The sequence below is a fragment of the Pholcus phalangioides genome, unplaced genomic scaffold, assembly GCF_987345545.1.
Source record: "Pholcus phalangioides strain wild (caught in Gottingen) unplaced genomic scaffold, Ppha-v1.0 ptg000011l_1, whole genome shotgun sequence".
NCBI lineage: Eukaryota > Metazoa > Arthropoda > Arachnida > Araneae > Pholcidae > Pholcus > Pholcus phalangioides.
Window position 1 is genome coordinate 52,898,949 of NW_028301604.1, and position 21,161 is coordinate 52,920,109.

General features: G+C 37.8%; 1 protein-coding gene across 8 annotated transcripts in view; it reads right to left on the reverse strand.

The window, feature by feature from the left end:
- Positions 1 to 21,161, reverse strand: part of LOC149080555 (kinesin light chain-like) — a 172,264-nt gene that overhangs the window by 50,989 nt on the left and 100,114 nt on the right. For 5 of the 8 annotated variants that reach the window (XM_089239668.1, XM_089239661.1, XM_089239664.1 and 2 more), the window contains exon 13: positions 29 to 7,526. The exons of 2 other annotated variants lie outside the window; for them this stretch is intronic. In XM_089239668.1, coding sequence (XP_089095794.1) covers positions 7,407 to 7,526 — 120 coding nt within the window. In that variant the 3' untranslated portion in view covers positions 29 to 7,406. Of the gene's footprint in view, positions 1 to 28; positions 7,527 to 21,161 lie in introns of those variants that run through there. One more of the 8 variants, XM_089239662.1, reaches the window with a different exon arrangement.

Genomic DNA, 21,161 nt, shown 5'->3' on the forward strand with positions numbered 1-21,161 from the left:
ATATATATATATATATATATATATATATATATATATATATATAAAGGCCCCTTTATACATAAATATTTTGCTTACTCTCAGAGTGGGAGGATCTTGCGCAAAGGATGGAAGACAGTTAGGTTAGGAATATGCCACTCCAAGAGCGTGCCATTAAAAGGACACGCATTCTTGAGTGGAAGAAGGCTCCATTCAGAAGCTTGTGTGGAAAGGGAATCACATGATGCAATTTGGACGCTTTTGCATGGTGTGTGGAGTTTTGGAACGTGGAAGCGTTGTGCTCCACGTTTCTGGCCAAAGTTTTTTCCCTGTTGGCAGATTGAATTCGGCTGATGTTTACCCGCAAAGAAGATGGATTTCAGAAGCTAAAAATTATATAGTACAGGGATTTTTCATTTTGAAAAATATTTTCAGTAGTAATCAATTTCAATAATCATTAATTGAAATTACATTATAAATTTATGGTAATTTATATGCAATCATTAAAATATTAATAAATAAAATTTCTGTGATCCTGAATTTTGAATTTTTAGTGTTTTAATTCGGCGCTTCAGCTCTTAAATATTCTCTGAATTGAAGCAATTATACTTGAAATAAAAATTTTACCGAAAGGAGAAAAAATACAATGTCATTCAAATATGATTATTTTTCTTTTTTTTCATCATTTATTGACACAATATGTAGCCAATGTTTGTTTTTTATACTACCAGCTAGAAAAATAGGTAAAAAGCATTACAATTTTTTTCCCCCAGAATTATTGCATTACATATATTATATTTTTGCATTACAATTTCTGAAGCTCTGTATATATTTTTTCTAATATTGTATTTTTAACATTTTTTCATTTCCTTTTTTTCATCCAACATGTTTTTGAGAAGGCAGGCATCGGGGAACAAGGGTAGGCATTTTTAATGCAATTAGGCATAGCCACCCTTCAGAAACACCTACACTTTTTGAACCATGCATGGAGTTCCCCCTGATGAAGACCTACTGCATAGGTTCTATTTCACTCTCATAAAATTCAATTTTTTCTTTTTTCTTAAAATAATTATTTTTTTGTATATATATACACACACACATATATATATATATATATTTTTTTTTTTTTTTGAAAGAACAAGTGAGCAGCACTAGCGCTTTTGTCATTCAAAAGATACTTTTTCACTCTACCTCTTCATTTTTTATCTTCATTATTCTTGTATTTTTATCCTACTATATATATACATGCTAAATAGCTCAATTAATTCTTTGAAAGGTGGACATTTTTTTTCCAAAACCCATAGGAAAAAATGTAAACAGGTGAGCCCACTATGGGACCCCCCTCCTGCTTCAAAGAAGAGATTTGACATATTTACTCTTATCAGGATGTTTATATTTAGGAAATTCTCTCGCGACATCTTAAATCCTCAACGTTAACCCCCCCCCCCTCCCCACAAAGGAGGATCATGACCAACACTTCGGAAACCCCTGTATCAAAGTAATAGAAGTGAAGAAAGAAAAATCTTTTCAGATAGTTGCATCTTAAGGGCGGCAAAATATAAATTGCCTCAGGCAACAGAATTTGTAGGACCGGTCCTGGGTCCATATATATCCTAGAAACACTTTACCAAGTTTCATCAAAATACCTCCATCAGAATGGCTGCTACATACGTCTGAGTAGTGTCCCTTTATTTTTAACCACCCTGTATAATTGTTTTTCAATATCATTATAATACTACGAGTGGTTTTGCCTTTCAAATATTTAAAATATTGGATAAATCTTCATTCACTCCAAAAATGTAAGTATTGCGTTAGACTTTTGATACTTTGCATAATATGCCAGGAAGTTTGGTCACTTGGAACTTCACTTATCCTCTTAAATTCCACTATCAAATATTTTGAACTGCTTTGCTGGCTATCATTTTTAGGCATAATGTTATTATTGTTGCTACTAAATGTATCATAAAATAGCGACTTTTTCGACAGAATTGTTTTCTTCTTTGATGGTTGAGTGTATAAACTATGGCAACAGTATGAGTAGCACAAGTTCTCAAACAAACAACACATTAGTGTATTCCTTCTGGTGTGAATGTGAAATAGAAAGATATTAAACCCTGGAATGCTACTCATCTTTCAGATGAACTTTAAAAATTTTATGGTTTGAATTCATTTGGATTATTTGGCAACCTGTAATCACATAGTAACTTTTAATTTACAAATCATGATCAGCTGAGCGTGCAATGTGGTAGTGCTTAATGTAATAGTATGGTTAAGCGAAATTTCTTTGTGTATAACTATAGGATTCAAGACATTTGATTAACTAACAAAATAATTATTTATTTAACAATGGTAAAATAAAATGACAAAAGCTAGAGGAGAGCAGGCACATGTGCACAGGTGATGGGGACAACATAATGAAGAGCCGGATGGCTTTGACTTGTGTTTCATGTGGTGTTGCCACAAGGAAAAACAAAAAATATATATGCTGGAGAGACACTACATTACTCCCCCTCTAGTGAATGGAAAAGAGTGATACATATTGAGAAGGAAGTTTGATTGTTTTTCTAGAATGGGTCTGCGATTGAAGTATTGATTCATCAGCATCACTCAAAGTTTTCACTGTCGTGGCAAAATGGACCTTTTTCTTTGTATAAAGAGGTTGTTCAGACTTCAGATAAAATGCTTGTTTGCCATCCGGATTACCAGTGAGTTGAGATGTGTTGGAGTTAGAATCCTCTGTGAAACAAGGTTTCAATCTATTTATGGAGATGTTTTTTTGCTTTGGAGTTCACTAAGAGAGTGTAATATTGCTGTCCGCTTGATGACTGGGATGACTTCATACAGAGCTTGAAAGGGCTTTCTCACAGCGTCTGTACATATGAACACACTTGGACAGGTGTTGAAAGCTATGGAGATGAAAAACGCGTGGAGTTCAGTGCCTTGATAGTGGAGATGGTCTCAAATCACTGAAATGACTACGAAAATGTTGAATGGAATCAGAGGAAGTAGTAGTAGATATATGAAGAAAATCTCCTGGCAGTCGTATACCCCAAAGCAGAATATGCTGAAATGTGCGACGTACATCGCAGAACAACCAGTGCTGTTGAACTGCAGAACAATCTGAAAGAATTTTAAGAAAAGTGTAGAAAAACGCTTTGCAGAACACCACAAAACATTCTGCTTTGGGGGTCGTATATATGTTCATGCTATAAATTACTTCTGCTGGGGTTGAGTTGAACTCTTTCTGGAATGTGGACCTTAAGCCCATGAGGACTATAGGCAATATTTGAGTCCCTTGCTTATTATGTGGCATCTGATAGCTGCTTTAAAGGTCATCTTTTGATGAAACCTTTGCATTTGGGATTATAAGCAGTGGTGTGTCATCTTGTGTGAATCTGATGATATGTGACAGTTCTGTAAAGAGGTTGGATACAAATTGCGAACCTTGGTCAGTAATGATGGCACTAGGAACCCCAAAGCGAAAGATCCATCCATTGTATATCGCTGCTGCCACTGAGTTGGTTCGGATATCTAGAACAGGTATGGCTTCAGGCTATCTCGTGAACCTGTCTAACAAGGTCACACAATAATAATGTCTTTCTAAAGAGGGTAAATGACAGATGATATCCAAATGTATTTCCTCGAAGTGCTTGGAAATTGGAAGATAGTGTCCTACAGGTGCATTGGTATGCTTGTGTATCTTGGACTTGTGGTATGGCAGACAGGATTTTGCCCATGTTTTGCAATCCTTTTTGATTGATGGCCAAACAAATTTTTTTGCAATAGTTGTGGCAATAGCTTGGATGGGAAAGTTCATGAACAGAGTTGACAACGGTTTTAAGAAAAGACTTGGGAACATACAGTCTACTTTGTCCAGTGGAAACATCGCGGTAGATTTGTATGCTGGAACCAAAAACTGGAAATTTCTGAAGTTTGAGACCAGTGTCTGAAGAAAGTATCTTGATCAATTCATCGTCATTCTCCTGTGTTTTCGCCATTGCAGTGTAGTCCAGTATGAGGCAAATGAATATTGTTGAGTCTGGACAAGGTATCAGCTACTGTATTGCTACTACCAGGGAGAGAGATATGTTGTATGTCTGCTGTGAACTGGAATATGAAATCAAGATGGCATACTTGATGAGAAGCATTTTTTGTTTTTGCTGAGTAACGAAGATTAGACGGTGATGGTCAATGTACAGTGTGAATTTTCTGCCTTCAAGGAAGTATCAGAAATGCTTTATGTTGAATATGCTGCGAGATGTTTTTGGTTGTAGGTGCCGTAACAAGTTTGAGTGTTAGTCAGTCGGGGAGAGAAGAAGCTTAGTGGTTGCCAATTATTGCTGACTTTGAAATTCAAATTTATTTCACCTACATGTTACATAAGCATAAGAACTATTAATAGTTGCATGCATATGTACATAAATTGATGTAGATGGGATAAAGAAGAAAAGAGCATAGTATGAGATCTGACTAGCTCTCTCAACTCCTCCAACAGCCATATCAGATGCTTCGACCACTACAGAGAGTTCTGCATCACCTGAAATATGAGCGAGAATGGTGACATCAATGAGCTGTTTCTTGGTTGACTCGAATGCTGCAATAGCCTCTTCAGACCACTCGATCAGAGATTTGTCATTTTTCTTGCTGCATTTGAGGTAGGCATGATTCTCTGCAATGCTGGGAATAAATAAATGCTAAAAATTTATTACTCCAACATATTTTCTCAAATCTTTTACTGTCTTTGGCCTCTGGTATTCTTGGATGACATTGATTCGCTGGGATGTTGGATGGATACCTTCAGCAGTGATGCAATAACCAAGATAGGTGATTTCAGGTTGAGCGAACAAGCATTTTTTAAAGTTGAACACAAGACCTGCATCTTTGAGTCTCTCAAAAATTTGGCGCAAATAGATAAAATGCTCACCTACAGTTTTTGAAGCAATCAAGAAATCATCAATGTATACAAAACAGAAGTCTAAGCCTCTAAGTACACAATGAAGGAAACGTTATAGTCTGGGCAGCATTTTGTAGGCCAAATGTTATTATGGTAAACTTGAATGAGCTGAATGGTGTTGTGGTGGCAGTTTTTTCAATGTCCTCTCATGCAACTGGTATGTGATGATATGCACAAACCAAGTCAATAGGGGAGAAGTTCATGCAACTGTGCAAGTTTGATGAAAACTTCCAGTCTTGAAGGTTAGGAATCGGGTATCAATCAGGTTGAGTGATGCCATTGAGACCTCTGTAATCACCACATGGTCTCCAACCACTAGTTTTCTTTCGAACCAGGTGCAAAGGACTGGCCCATAAACTTTTGGGGTGTCTGCATATGCCTTGTTGTAGCATAGTCAAATTCTTTTTTGGCACTTAGCAAATTGTCTGGAGCCAAGTGAGGTGTTTTGGCAACAATTGGCAAGCCTTTTGTGATGCTCAACACAATGTGGCACACTTTTGAGGACAGATGATTCGTGAGTCAAACATGAAAATTCAGCAAGCAGAATTCTGATGTGGTCGTACCTGATGATGTAAGAAACAGGTGTCAGTGCACAAGAAAGACCAACGACAACCTGGCCCAATGAGCTAAGTGAAGTCACAGGATCGACGAGGCATCACTGTTTGATGTCTACGAGTAAGCTGAATTCCTTGAGGAAATCTGTATTTAATATTGGCTTAGACACGTCTGCAATGATGGAAGTCTAGAGAAACCTTCATCTTAAACCAAGATCAAGGTATAGACGTTCTGTGTGGAAAGTCATAACTTCAGTAGAGTTTGAAACGTACAGGAAAAAATTTGTGTCTAGAAAGGGCCATTGTTTTGCAGTTACCAGTATCATAGAAACGTCCGCTCCTGTGTCTACTAAAATATGTCTATTACAAGAGCAATTGAATAGAAAAAGACAACTTGAGACTTGGCTGCCATTACATGTCATCAATGATACGCCGGCTTGTTTCCTGGTTTAGGAGAACTGACATAGGCACATAGGGTTTTGTACATCTTTGAACGTCATCTCCAAAGCACCTATGGTACCAACAGATGTCCCTGGTGGGATAAGTCAAATCTCTGCTACCGCTTCATTGGAATCACGATCAGCTGGCAGAGCGTTGTCGACTTCTATCTCATTTCAGTTCTTGCACCATTAGTTAATTTTTCAATTTGAGCTGAAAGAGAGGTGAGGTATATTTGATGCAATGATGACTGAGACACATCATCTTTTCTAGTTTCACAATAGATATGACGTTCGGGTAATCACAAGTTTCTAGAATTTTATCTCTCATGTCGGCTGACTTTGACAATGATTCGGAGCTCACAGACAGGATTACTTGTGCATGCTGCGGCAAGAGCTTCAGCCAGAGATTTGAGGATATCATTACTCACCTTGTTGGCAGTAAGGTTTCTCATCTTCTTGAGCAATTAAGATGGCAGATGATCGCCCAAATCTAAACCCAAAAGCAGTTTCATGATTGCGGTGCCCTCTGATTCAGACATTCGTGATGTTGGAGCTTCTTTGAGAGCAAAATATGGACGATCATTGGGCAGAGACATGACCATATCACTGCCCACGTTGAGAAGTCATTGGTCCATGGCATTAACCAGGATGTTGTACTTGGTTTCTTCATTGGACAATTTTGCTGTCTTGAACTGGGCCTCTACATGGATGCTGGAGTCTCACATCAGACGGGGGGAGGTGGTTCGCAAGATGTCGTTCTGGTGGTCAATGCTGTCAGCAGCAGAGTTGGTTGACATATCGTACGCGTTCAATAAAAACAAGGGTCACCAGTATAGTTAAGCAAGATTTTATTGCGTATAACTATAGGATTCAGGACATTTGATTAAGTAACAAAATAATACTTTATTTACAATATTTAGCAATGGTAAAATAAAATGACAAAAGCTAGAGGAGAGCAGGGACATATGCATAGGTGATGGAAACAACATAATGAACAGCCAGATGGCTTTGATTTGTTTCATGTGGTGTTGCCACACAGGGAAACAGAAATTAATAATAACAACAACATATGCTGGGGAAACACCACAATAGTACCCTGTAATACTGGAGAATTAAAATCTGATTACTCATCAAGCTGTGTTGGTATTCAAATATGATACAATCAGCTTATGGAGTACAGGTACACCCCAATGGTGGGTAGCATTCCAGGGTTGAAGAAAATATACAGTTTTACCCAGTTAATTCAAATATATTTCAGTTATATTACACTCTTCTCTTTACAGAAAATATCATATCCTCCTCTCACTGTGTAATGTTTTTCATACTTTCATAAAATTAAACTCTTTGCATAGGTCTATATAGTGATCGAGCTTCTTTTGGCATTTATGATTCTCTATTTATTTTGCAATAAGAATTAACAGAAACTTTATACTCATTTACATTTTGAATGCATGAGAAACAGAGTTCAATGAAATGATGGAATTAGTGCAGACCAAGTGCTTGAAAAAGTTTAGTTTTGAGTCCTGGTGTAGTAGATTGGGCTGCTGATGAATCATGTCCACCTATATTGTCAGATTTTTGAGGAGAGACTGGAGAAGCAGTCTACAGAGAAATTAAATAAAGTAAACTAATGATTATTCATACTAAGTATGAACAAAATGCTCTCATACTACAATAAAGACTGAACCTGAAAATGCTCAGTTCTCAAGTTTTGTTTTTATGCATTCAATGTTACAAAGCACAAAATTTTAACCTGAAAAACTTACTGTAAGAAACAAATTATTTGAAAACAGATTTCTTATGTATAAGCTTTAATGAGACAAGCAGATGACCTTGTTTGTTTACACCTTAATAATATATATGAAATATATTAAGTAATTAGATCATGAAATTTAAAATAATCCAAGAAAAAAATCGAAGAATAATCAAATTAGGTAACAATTCATTTGACACCTTGCTGTTGCGGCATGTGAATGTCTGTTTCCTTCTTGCCCTTTGACAACAACTTGCTATGTTGCGGGACCATATACATAGGTACACACCATCAGAAACAGGACTTCAAACATTCATTTGTTCACTCGTAGGGTCTTGGATTAACCTTTGTTTTTTTTCCTTGAATTGTGTTCATGTTAGTTGGTATCAGCTAACAGATTTTTGTTTGAAAATTCCTTTGTTCCTGTGAAAAGCAACCATCTTGGATTTATGAGCTAAGTGTTTGTTATTTCTTTCTTCTTAAAATTGTTTTTTTACATATTTCCAGATCAGTTTAAATTTATTTTCTCGCTCACTTTCTTTTCATTTCACTTTTGCCAGGTTTTTTCCCATTATTTCTTTGTCTATAATAAAATTTTCATCCACATGCTTGTATAGGAGGAAATATATGGTTCTTTTCAGCCATTTTGGTGTTTTTCCCACTTCGTTGATATACTTTTCTTGGGTGTTTTGGGCATTAGCAAGCAATCTAGAATTGTTTTCCCTGGGTATTCTTAGTGAATTATTTTGCTTTCCGCCTAATTGTTTGTGTTAGTAAAAACAATTAGCTAATACTGATAAGTATAAATTGTATTTTGTACCTTAATACTTTTTAGGGGTATACTTTCATATACATATTTGATCTTCGTAATTGAGTGTTGAGCATTTATTAGCACATTATAATGTAAAAAACCCGTTTTAACTCCAACTCCTTATAATATACTAGGGAAAAACACCACGGTACATGTACCCAAAATTGGAAAAGAATATCAGCTAGACATGTTTCGGAACTGTATGAAGTTCCTTCTTTAGTAGCAAAGACAAAGAGTAGAAAGGGCAATACTCCTTATAGCGGGAATTACTCACTGTTTAAGACAACAAGTCGAAATGAAGTAAGTGTCCACCAACGTGAGAAAAAGGAGGAGGAAAAAAAATGGTGGAGACAATCACAGACAAGAACATGATAGTGATGCTGATGGAGAAAAAATAATTATTGTAGAAGCTTTGCCAGATTTTTGAAAAGGGTGGTGTGCTAGTTAGGTTGCTGACGAGTTGGCTCGAGTCTTTGTAGATGTGGAATGATTTGTAGAAGTCTAAGTCAAATGGTGAAAGACATTTTTGAATAATTTTGGCTGATGAAAAGTCGAATTTATGGTCAAAAGATCAGCAATGTTAGGCTATGGATGAGCGGTTAATTTTAACTAGAGCAAACGCATCTAGCTGATGTTCTCTTCAAATTTTGGGTACATTTATGTTGGTGTTTTTTCCTAGTATATTGCCTTACCCAAAATGTAATTCATTTCTAACCCCTTATAATGCCAACTATTGTTTGGATGTATGCAGTCAAGTCTATCGCAAGTTTTCAAGAATTTCCTCATTTTTTCTCCCATCCATCTCACTTTTTTTTCCGCAAAAGGATTTGGGGATTCATCCTTTTCATTCCACTACTATTATCGGTCACCATAACAGCATTAAAAAAATAAAGTGTGCGAAACATGAAAATATTAGAAGATGCCTTTGGCGTTTGGATAGCTCAAATGAATGGCAAAAATGCTACAATAACCAGATTATTAAAGAACAGGTAAAACGTTTTGGTGAACAGATAAACATTACAAACTTTGAATACTGCAATGGGTGGTTCAACAGATTCAAGAAGCAACGAAGCCTGTCTCAGAACTTGTGATGTCGTGAAACTGCCAGCATCAGCAAAGCGGTTGTGATAAATGCACAAGAAAAATTAATTGTATTAACCGCTTCGTTTACAAAGTTTCAGTGAGAATTTCAGATGATCTCTATTTGATGAATGGATGAAATATATGGTAAGCTTATCCTAACCTAACCGCACATTAGAGAAAGGTAAAGAAGTTGAAGGAAAAAAAAAACAAATGAAAGGGAAAACAGTATACTCCATAAGTGCAGATAACAGATAGAAATAAGAGAGTAGTTATATGAAGTAGATTTCTCTTTTCCCCCTCACCCAACCAGTTTTCTTTTGCTCTTATACGTGTATAGTAGAAGGATACATCATATGTGAGGAAAAAGTCACTAATAATAGAAATAAAAGGAAGGTAAAAAGAACAACTTTGTAGGGTTACAATAGTCTGACAGTGATAAGAGAGGAAAGAAACAGAGAGCTTGTTTGATTTTATTACAAAGGCGTTTGGATGCAATATTACTTCCTTGATCGTAAAGTGGTTGATTTCTGAATATGAAGCTTGTAGATTTGACTGCCCAATAACATAGATGAAAGGGTGTCTCTTTTAACGCTTGCAACCAGACACAACCATGTCTGTCGTGGCAATGAACGACAGGCGGCGGTGAGTCCGCAGGTTCCAGTCAGTGGCGATGGATGCGTAGGCTCCCGGTGTTGGATTTAATTCATTAGATGATGACGAAGCAAGAGCGTTCAAGAATGGTAGGTTAGTCCAGCGTAGCAGATCGAGAAGAGTATTTGACAACTCGGCATAGGCAACTTCTGGTGGAGGTGACCCTCAACGAAGGGGAAAGTTCAATCCATTATTTTTCAGAGACCTCAGCAATAACTTGGCAGATCGCTTCCAAAGATGGAGAACTCTTAGCACACCAGAAGTGCTCATGCGCTAACAAATTACAAAAAGGGCACAAGTAAGAAGGAGCTATGTTTTCTTATACGAGTTAAAGTGCTCCAAGCGCCATCCAGGCTTATTTGCAATACTAGGAAGAAATTCTCTCCGCACTAGTGCAGTGACGTAGCCGAAAAACGTACATCTGCGTGAGGAAGATGACGTCACTCCTCGCGAGACGTACAATCTAGAATCGTTGTGCGATCTCGGATTGCAGATCGTCACATTTCTCCCCTCCTAAACACGTGTAACTTGTTCACAAGTCACGAATGCACCTCACCATTATCACTGTCTGGAACAGTTATTTGACCATTGAAATTAAAGTTTTCCTTAGCAAGAGCTACACCTTGGAATCTTAAGTATCGTTCGACTTCTTTGCCACTAAGAAATTTTCGACCACCAGGAGAATAGTAGTAAACATCAGTCCTGTTCCCATCCTTTCGATGAACCATTTCTCTTTTCCAACCCATTTTCAAGGGTCTTTCTAACAGACCTCCACCGGAAGAGTCAAACTGAGCCTGAGGCGATTTCAGTACACCTTGATCGGGAGGGTCAGAATCCATTAACTCAACTTCATTACTTTCGATACAACTCCTTCAGGCTTCCGATTAATTTCCTCAGAGACCGGTTCCCGAACGGAAACATTTTCCGATAATCTTTCACGAAAAGCTTTTAGATCACAGGCATTTATTCTTCCAATAATGACAGCTTTTTCCGGATCCTCAACTTCATACACAACAGGAGTTACTTTGTGACGCACTATAAAGGGCCCTCTCCACTTTGGCATCAGTTTCGCAGTAACACCTTCAGCGGCCGAAGATTGATGTGCTCGAGCAAGAATCCTGTCACCTTTACGAAAACTATGCAAATGCCTACCTTTATCATAATAAAGCTTTTGATGGAGTTGCGCCTTTTTAACACTTTGCTTTACTTTCTCTATCAACCGCACAGGCAGTTCAGCTGTTTCCCAAATCAGTGTTTTCATTGCCCAACAAAAGGGTATCGCCAATTCCTTTCCCATGAACAATTTTGCTGGTGTCTCACCGGTTGTCTCCGAAACAGCTGTACGAAGCACCAACCCAAAAAAGGATAAATTCTTATCCCAATGCTTATGTTTGTCTTCAACATAGCATGTTATCATTTGATTGATATTTTTATTCATCCGCTCCGTTAAACTTCCTTGAGGATGGTATGGAGTAGTATAACGTTGATTAATTGACATAGCTTTACACATTTCTCACAATAATGAAGAGAGAAAACAACTGCCATCGTCCGAGACTAACACCTTTGGAAACCCGTAACAGGTACAATATTCGTACACCAGTTTCTTAGCAATTACTGAAGCAGTAACTTTTTGCAAAGGATACATTTCTACCCACTTCGAGTAATAATCTACAACCACAAGAAGATGGACATTACCACTACTGGAGACAGGAAAGGGTCTCATCGTATCTACACCGACCAACTCGCCGGGAAAGTGCACGACAGTAGACTGCATTTCTACCCAGCCTCTACGGTTTGAATACTTGCATTTTTGGCAGACGGGGCAGCTCAACACGTATTGTTTGACATCTTGATGCATTTTCGGCCAAAACACACGTGCTCGGCACCTAGCAAAGGTTTTTGCCACCCCCATATGCCCGGCAAAAGCAGAGTCATGCATTTCCTTCAAAATTTTTTCACGTAATTCCAGTGGTACGGTTAATTTTTTTTTCTCCCCTGACCAGTAAATACAACTTCCCATTCTCACAGGCATATCTTTTTTCTATACAGGGGTTCAAAGAAGTCAGTCCCCGTTTCTTCTCTTCAAAATAATTCAACACATTTGAATAAGAATTTTTTTGTTTCACCACTATTTCCTCGGGAGTCAGCAGGGTTAATGAATACAACTTTCCCGAGATAATCTCATCGGCATCGAACGATTCCTGGGAATTCAGGGGCTCTCGTGACAAAACGTCAGGAACTTCCATTTGTGCGATCCTTTCCAATACTCAAATATTAACGGGTACTCTTGCAAAAGTAACTGCCACCTACTAAGACGCCCTTTCAGCTGTTGCCCATATTTGGCCCAGACCAAAGCTGAATGATCGGTGACTATCATAACCGATTTGCCTGTAAAACATTCCTTAAACTTTTGGCATGACCAAACCACGGCTAAGCCTTCCAACTCAGAAATCCCATAATTTTTCTCAGCAGGTGACAAGGTTCTACTGGCATAGGGAAGAGGTTTTTCTCCCACAGGCTCGACCTGATGCAAAACTGCACCTAGCCCATCTCCACTCGCATCAATATAGATTTTCAACGGATATTCGGCCTGACGGGTAGTTAGAACAGGAGCATGAGTTAAATATTTTTTCAGTACCAACATAGCTTTTTCCCTGTTTTTCTCCCCACAAAAATTTTTTTGTTTTTCTTAAGTAATTCGTACAATGGGGCAGCAATTTGAGAAAAATGCAGAACGAACTGCCTATCACATTCCTAGGTAGCGTTATAACTGTTTAATTGTCCTAGGAGGCGGCATTTCCTGCACAGCTTGTATTTTCGAAGGCTGTACCTCCCAACCTCATTCAGTCAATCTCATCCCGAGATAATCCAAAGTTTCTTTCTGCAATGAACGTTTCTCCACCTTCAATATCAAACCAGCTGCTAACAAATAGGAAAACACTTCTTTTAAATTCTGTAGGTGTGCTTCAAAGGTAGCGGAATAAATCCCCACATCATCTAAATAGTATTCACAACAATGTCCAACAAGATGGCCCAAAACATGCGACATCATTCTTTGAAACGTTGCTGGTGCATTATTTAGGCCGAGAGGCATAACACAAAATTTGTACATTCCGGTTTTCGTAATGAAAGCAGTTTTATTTCTGTCCTCATATGCCACTCGACCTGCCAGTACCCAGAACAAAGATCTAAGGTAGTCACGTATTGGGACAACCTATTCGCTGAATTATCTCCTCTATTCGGGGTAAGGGATATCGATCAGGTTCAGTCTCCTTATTCACCCAGGAATAGTCTGCCATGAATCTCAAATTGCCTCCTTTTTTAGGCACCAAAAAAGCTGGGGAACTCCATCCAGTAGATGCAGGCTCAATAATGTTATTTCTTAACATTTCCTGAACCTCTTTCTACAAAATGTCTTGTTTACATTTCGGCAACTTGAAAGGGGGCCTAAACACTGGAGATCCACGTGTCACTATATGATGCTTGACAACATTCGTTTTTCCTGGTAAATCACGAAACAAATCGGAATAGGTTGCCAGCAAGTTCTGAACCAGTTGTTTTTGAGGATCCGCCAAATCAGACTGCTGAACAAATGCTTTCACTTTATCCCATTGTACATTTCCTTTATACTGAAGCAAGCCACCACGTAACTCACAATACCGAAAATCAACAACTAATTCAAATAAGTTCAAAATATCTTTGCCAATTAACAAGTTTTCTGTAGCTCCTCGCAAAACGGCAATTTTAGTCCTCAAAATGATTCCTTTAATCTCAATTTCAACAGGAAGTAAGGCCCTTGGTCAACATTTTTGTCCAAGCACTGAAATAGATTCATAGCCCTGCCACGGTTCCAATATCGCACCTCTGGACACCAACACTGCTGTAACCCTAGAATCGACAATCGAAATATCAGCAGCTGTATCGATAATCCCCTTGCACGCATAACCATTGAGGACCACTACAGGACGAAGAAAATCATTTACGGGGCATTTGTCAACTTCGGATGCGTTTCTCCTCTCACCACACCGGACACAGTTTTTTCCGACCCAAGACTCAGAATTTGAGCACGTGGACAATTTCTACTTAAATGTCTAATTTCATTGCAGGAAAAACAACAAATTTGTTCCACAGTCTCTTGTGGTTTACGGACAACCCTATTTGTACCAAATGACCTTTTAGCATTCAAATCTCTCAACAGTAGAAAAAGTTCTTGAATTTTTTTTGGGGCCTTTCACATTTAATAAATTACGGTACTCTTCTGGCAATTGCAACGTAACCAATTCTACAACCTCCAAGTCCGAAACTTTAGGATCAAACTGAAAATACAGTTCAACTGTTCGCAACACGAACTTTTTGATATCTCCCGAAACATATTTACGTGAAAAAAGGGCTTGTGCTAACTGTACTCTTGATCTGAACTCCGAAAATGTTTCTACTAAAAGATCACAGAAACTCTTCCAGTAATCTAGCTCACTCCGAGAGTTCAACTCTCGTTTTCCCAATTCGATTCCACCATTCCAACGCATGACATTCTAATGCAGTTACGGCAAAATCCACCTTATTTTCAAGAATATTAGCCACTCGAAAAAAAGCTTTCACAGCCATTCAAGAAATCTATTACCGATCCCTCTCCTGAAAAATGTAACTTAGGGTTCCCAGCTAACCGATCACAAACTTGAATAGGGCGTGTTCTAAATGGCTCAACACCTTGTTCTCTGACAGCAGAACCACTCAAGTCATGATCACTAGCAAAACTGGGCAAACCATCGAAATAATATAACAGGGTATCTTGATTATTCATAACTGACGACTTGTTCAAATGTCAAAAAATTGTGTCTCTGGTCAAAGCGACGTATCCCGTCGGTGACTCCAATTTAAATGCAACGTTTTCTTTGCATTAAGGGTTTTTATATGTGTCGCTGCAAGTGACCAGGCAAAGACACATGGACAATGAACAAATAATTTATTAGGTTTTCTAACAACAAAGAATTCTGAACTGAAAAATTAATCACCTTTTTTCACGAGTCTGGAAATTCGAACGGGTCGAGGTAAGTCCACAAAAAATCAGTCCTCTTGACAAGTAGTAACGAGTCCGTAAGGGTCCGGTCGATAGCGATGAAACCATAGAATCCGATTAGAAGCAACGAGCAGTCAATGGCGATGAGTCCGGCGGCGACGAGGAGTCTGTAGGTCTGGTCAGCGGCAACGAATGATCGTGGAATCCAGTCAGCAGAGAAGAACGATCGGCGATGAGTCTGTAGGATCCCGGTGTTGGATTTAATTCATTAGATCATGACGAACTCGGCATAGGCAACTTCTGGTGGAGGTGACCCTCAATGAAGGGGAAAGTTTAATCCATTATTTTTCAGAGACCTCAGCAATAACTTGGCAGATCGCTTCCAAAGATGGAGAACTCTTAGCACACCAGCAGTGCTCATGCGCTAACAAATCACAAAAAGGGCACAAGTAAGAAGGAACTATGCCTTCTTATACGACTTAAAGTGCTCCAAGCGCCATCCAGGCTTATTTGCAATACGAGGAAGAAATTCTCTCCGCACTAGTGCAGTGACGTAGCCGAAAAACGTACGTCTACGTGAGGAAGATGATGTCACTCCTTGCGAGACGTACAATCTAGGATCGTTGTGTGATCTCGGATCGGAGACCACCACTACCGGGGTGTTACAACTTTTGGATGCAAGAATTATCAAGTATTTCAAAGCATATTATCTTAATCATCACATTCATCATGTGACTGACTGGTTAAAAAAAAAGAATGAAGAGTTTTCTACTCTTTCATTAAAAGATGCTATTTACTACATGAAAAAAGCTTGGGATGAAGTGTCCAAAGAGACTATTATCAATTGTTGGAAGCACACTGGTGTGATAAAAGAAAAAACTGACGGCAGCTCCAAAACTCAGAGAAACTGAATAGTCGCCAGCACATCAATACATTTACAAGCACAACAACACATGAATACATTTACAGCATCCATTGACAGAAACTGAATACATTGCTCTTGAAAAGGAAATTTCAACATTTCACTAACGAGGACATCATTGAAATGGCCGATGACTCCAGCTCAAAATCATCTGAGCGAAAGTGAACAAGAGAAAGTGTCACAAGAAGCGAAAAACTACATTCATAAAAATTGTGGAGATACCTATAAAAAAAACTTTCCGGATAAAAGGCTAGCATGGATAATTTTCTAAATTTTTTATGATTTGAAAAAGATTTTGAGAAGGTTATCGTGGAAAAAAAGAAGCCTCAAACAAACATTACAAAATATTTCTTAAAAAAAAACTAATTGTCTAAAAACAATGCCACCCTTTATTTTGTACTTTTGAAATGTGTCAATAAATTTAAGCAGAATTAAAATAGTTTCAGATGTAAGCGTGCGTGTGTGTATATACACTGCTCAAAACAATTAGGGGAGCAAGCAAAAAAGTGAAGAAAACCATGCGAGGCAGCCACATATTGGCATACAATGGATAGTACACGCGTATCAATGCGCAATACAGAAAAAAGACGTAAAAAAAATTTGGAATTAAGCTTTAATTCTTTGAAAATATGGAAAAAACATGAAAAGATGATTTAGGGCAACAATTTGGTTACATGTAAACGATAAAAAAAAGTACTGTTTAGACATGATGAATGAGTTTTAATAGGGTGTGTGGTCTCCTCGAACAGCTGCACACCTGTTTCCCATGGATGCGATGAGGTTATCGATCAGACTTTGGGGGAATACTGTTCCACTCCTCAAGAAGTGCAATCTGCAAGTCTCGGACAGTAACAGGCGGCCTTGGTCGCGCAGCAATGCGTCGTCCGATTGGATTCAGGTCAGGAGAGCACGCTGGCCATTCCATACGCTGTATTGTTTCAGCTTCAAGCATGTTCTCCACCAGACGAGCTCTATGCGGTCGGGCATTATCATCCTGGAAAACAAAGGAATCTCCAATGGCTCTAGCGTAAGGGATGACATGAGGTCGCAGTATCTCGTCTGCATACCTTCGGGCCGTCAAAGTGCCATTCCGAATGATATGCAGGTCCGTACGTCCGCCTATGCTGATTCCACCCCATACCATCCAACCAGCTCGTCTGTATTGTGACCTTTCACGAACGAATGCGGGGTTATTTCAAGTGTCCCTGTCCCTCCATACCAGAACATGTCGGGTGTCACACTCGAGACTGAATCGGGACTCGTCTGTAAACAGCACTTGGCTCCAATCATGTTGCTCCCAATCTCGATGTTCAGCAGCCCATCTTCTTCGGGCCGCACGGTGGCGTGGGGTGAACGGAATGCAGACCATTGGCCTACGTGCATGGAGCCCTCTCTCATGAAGCCGATTACATACTGTTTGGCTGGACACCCTTCGTCCTGTTGCCAAGAGCAACCATCTTTGCAACTGCGTAGCATTCTCTGTTCTGTTTCGACGGGGTGTTAACCGTATATACCGGTCATCAGTTGCTGTAGTGGCGCGTGGCCGACCTTGCCCTGGTCGACGTCTAACATTTCCTGTTTCTTGGAATCGATTCCACAGCCTTGCAACAACACTTCTGGCGACTCCAACACCGTCTGCGACACTACGTTGTGTTTGCCCGGATTCCAGTCTGCCTATAACACGCCATGCCATGGATTCCGGTAAATCACGTTGTTGAGACATCCTCAAGTCACCTTGTCTCAAAAAAAAATACTGCGCAATCGAATTTCACAGTTACGGCAGTAAAACAGACGTTTCTGCAACATCCCGATTTCTGCCCTTATCTCCTTTTTCTTGTTTTTGACGTCATGAACTTTGATTTGCATATGAAGTTTTCTTCTTCCATTTCCTGCTAGGCTTTAAATTATGGATGATTCATTTTATGTTACGTATCGGTATACATCTTTGCGTAATTTTGTTAAAACCATGTGCTCCTCTAATTGTTTTGAGCAGTGTATATACATTGAAATGCCAAAAGTCATGGGATACCTCTTAATATTGCTGCACTTTGCCAGGTAAAAAGAGGTCCCACACACGATACTAAGAGGTATCCATGACTTTTGGCACTTCGGTGTATTAAATACAGATAATACATTTTATCCACATTTAATGCTGTTATTTCCAAACTTTCCTCCGTTTTTTGAATTTGAATATCTCAGTGAATATTAGACAGTGAATATTGGTTAGACTTAGAAACATGGAATTTTTGTTGGCACAGGAGACAAGGCAACAACTTCCTAATTTGGTTTTTGGGTACATGGGGGACTGCATAAAAAGTTTTTTTTTTAATTTTAATAACTATACAATACAGAAATATATTCAAGTAATTTATGAATTTTCTCAACTTAACTCTTAACTGGCATGGTGGGGTCATCATGCATTCTCCATCTTGCCACCCCTTGAGAAATAAATGCATCCGGACCATCTTATTTTCAGTACCTTTCAAGCTAGTTGTTTACATGTGTTCGACAAATTTATGATGTTATTCTACATTTCCTTCCCTCCATATCATTGATCAAAATGACCCCACCACACCACTTCCATAAGTCTTTTTTTGTCTGATGGTCGGAGTGTTCAGATCAAAACGGCATATCGGAAAAGTGCCAGTTTTCTCGATAATGGTTTCAAATTAACGGTGAAACATTGGATATCAAAAATGAGCATGAGGATAGTGTTGTTAGTGAATTTTACATAAGATCTGTGTGATCTGATCAACACGTTATGGAGTTGTTTCCAAGTACTGTAAAATGGGGTGAGTAGAGACAGTGCGGTGAATAGAAAGAAAGCTTCATAAGCATATATAGCTATAAAATTACTGGGAAATAATTTGAACTATTATTTTTTCTATGTTGGCAACACTTCATACCAACAGGGAAACAATGTTTTATTTCAGTAGCAATATTCTCTGTTGGTGTTTTCTTCATGAGTTTTTGTCCAAATTTTGCACCTACTTTGAATTTGTCTGGTAAGTAAAACTCTATACTATATATATAGTAAATATACTATATATATATATACTATATATATATATTATATATTATATACTATATATTATATACTATATATAAAAGTAAATAGTAATAGTATAATGTAAAGACTACCTTAACATATATAAAACTTTAAGGAATGCTTATGGTTTTAATTTCCATACAATTAGCTCTGAGAATTTTTAAATTTTTAAGGTTGTTTTTAGAATGTGTGGGGTGAATAGAAACAAAAACATTTCAGGTGGTTCTATTCACCCCACAAATATTTTTTTGTCTGGGTGTGCCACACCAGCATTCTGCTACTATATGAAAACCTATTTCTCTATAAATTTAACTAACAAAGCTGTGTTTTTTCAGGGTTGCTGCACGGAAATACAAACCTGTGATTGGAGGATATAGAAAACATATCAACATATCAAACGTCTGTTGATATATTAGTTTCAAAGAGCTCCTTCAGAGTCTAAGACAAAATCAAACTCCCAAGACAAGACAAAAAAAGACTAAAGTTTTAATGTTATCCCCGGCAAAAGTGTAGGTGTTGAGGGCTTCATGGCTGAAGATATGGATCCTCAAACTTCAAATCCCAATGACCTAAACCCTTGTGGCTCCAAACAACCCAAGCCATGGACAAAAAAAAAATCCAAGAAAAATAGAAAGCCTGTTGATTCGTCATCAGAGGATGATGGTGCCTATTCAGTACAGGATAGCGATGAAGAATTAATTTTTTCCTCTTCAGAGGCAACATGTTTATTGATAAAGAAGTTGAAAGTAATCCTTAACACACAAATACGTCCATCATCCCGGATGGCTATATGGTAGTCAAAGTATATGGAAAAATAAAAACTTCTTTTAGATGCTATGTTTGTAAAACAAGTTACCTCAAGGATGGTTTTGTTGGAACATTTTTAAAAAGAAAGTTACAAACCAAAAAATTCATGCTGACTGAAGAAGATTCTTATGTCTCCAAAAATGTCATCAAAAAACCGTCCTCGCAAATTTTAAATACAAGTTCAGGTTTCAAAGACATGCTACTTTTTAAAGAGGATCTCACTGATGTTGTAGTTTATTAATGACGCCAACATTATACAGTCTGCAGTATAGCTGGTACTAGGACATTTTTGCTCATTTTACTTACTTTTTTATGTTAATAAACCATTTCCTTGAGAAATTACTGTTTACTATAACATTTTCTAATAAACCCACATATATTTTCATGTTTCTACTTTATTTCCACTGGTTTGACAAGAAATGACAATAGATTTAAATGCCAGTTTCTACAACACTGTTATTATTGATACACTATCTAACACTGTTATAAATTGATAGAAGCAATACAAACCTAGGTTTTTGGTAATAATTTGTAATTTTTTATTCAAGTGGAATAGGGAAATTTACAATCCAATTTTAAAAAGTATTTCTACACACCCCATTTTACGGTACTGTGTTTCCAACATAGAATATGACTAATTTTTGTGCTTAAATAAATATTATTTCAATTATTACATTTTATTTTCTTGAGTATATTTTAATCATATCTGTTTATTTTTTAATTATAGAAATTGCATTTGAAAAATTTAATACATAATTGGAAAAAAATTTCAAAAGCCACGTATCCCTTCATTTCTTCCGAATGTGTGTCTTAATAAAAGACCATATTTGAGAAAATAATTGAAGAAATTAGAAAAATTATTTAGTGAATTACTTGACAGATGAATAAAGTCATGTAAAAAACCAACTGCTTTTATGAAAATTTCTTGTGCTGATTTTTTAAATGCACTGATACTTGCCAGGATCAAAATGGCACCATGACGGCAGTTACGCACAGAATTTTCATAATGCCAGTTAAGGGTTAAAATTGAATACGTATAAAATTAATTATTTTATTTATGGAATAAGACACAGAGAGACACAGTAGTTTGCAATAAACGTGTGGTGGATGTAACTGACATTTTCTTAAACTCTATTTTGATCAT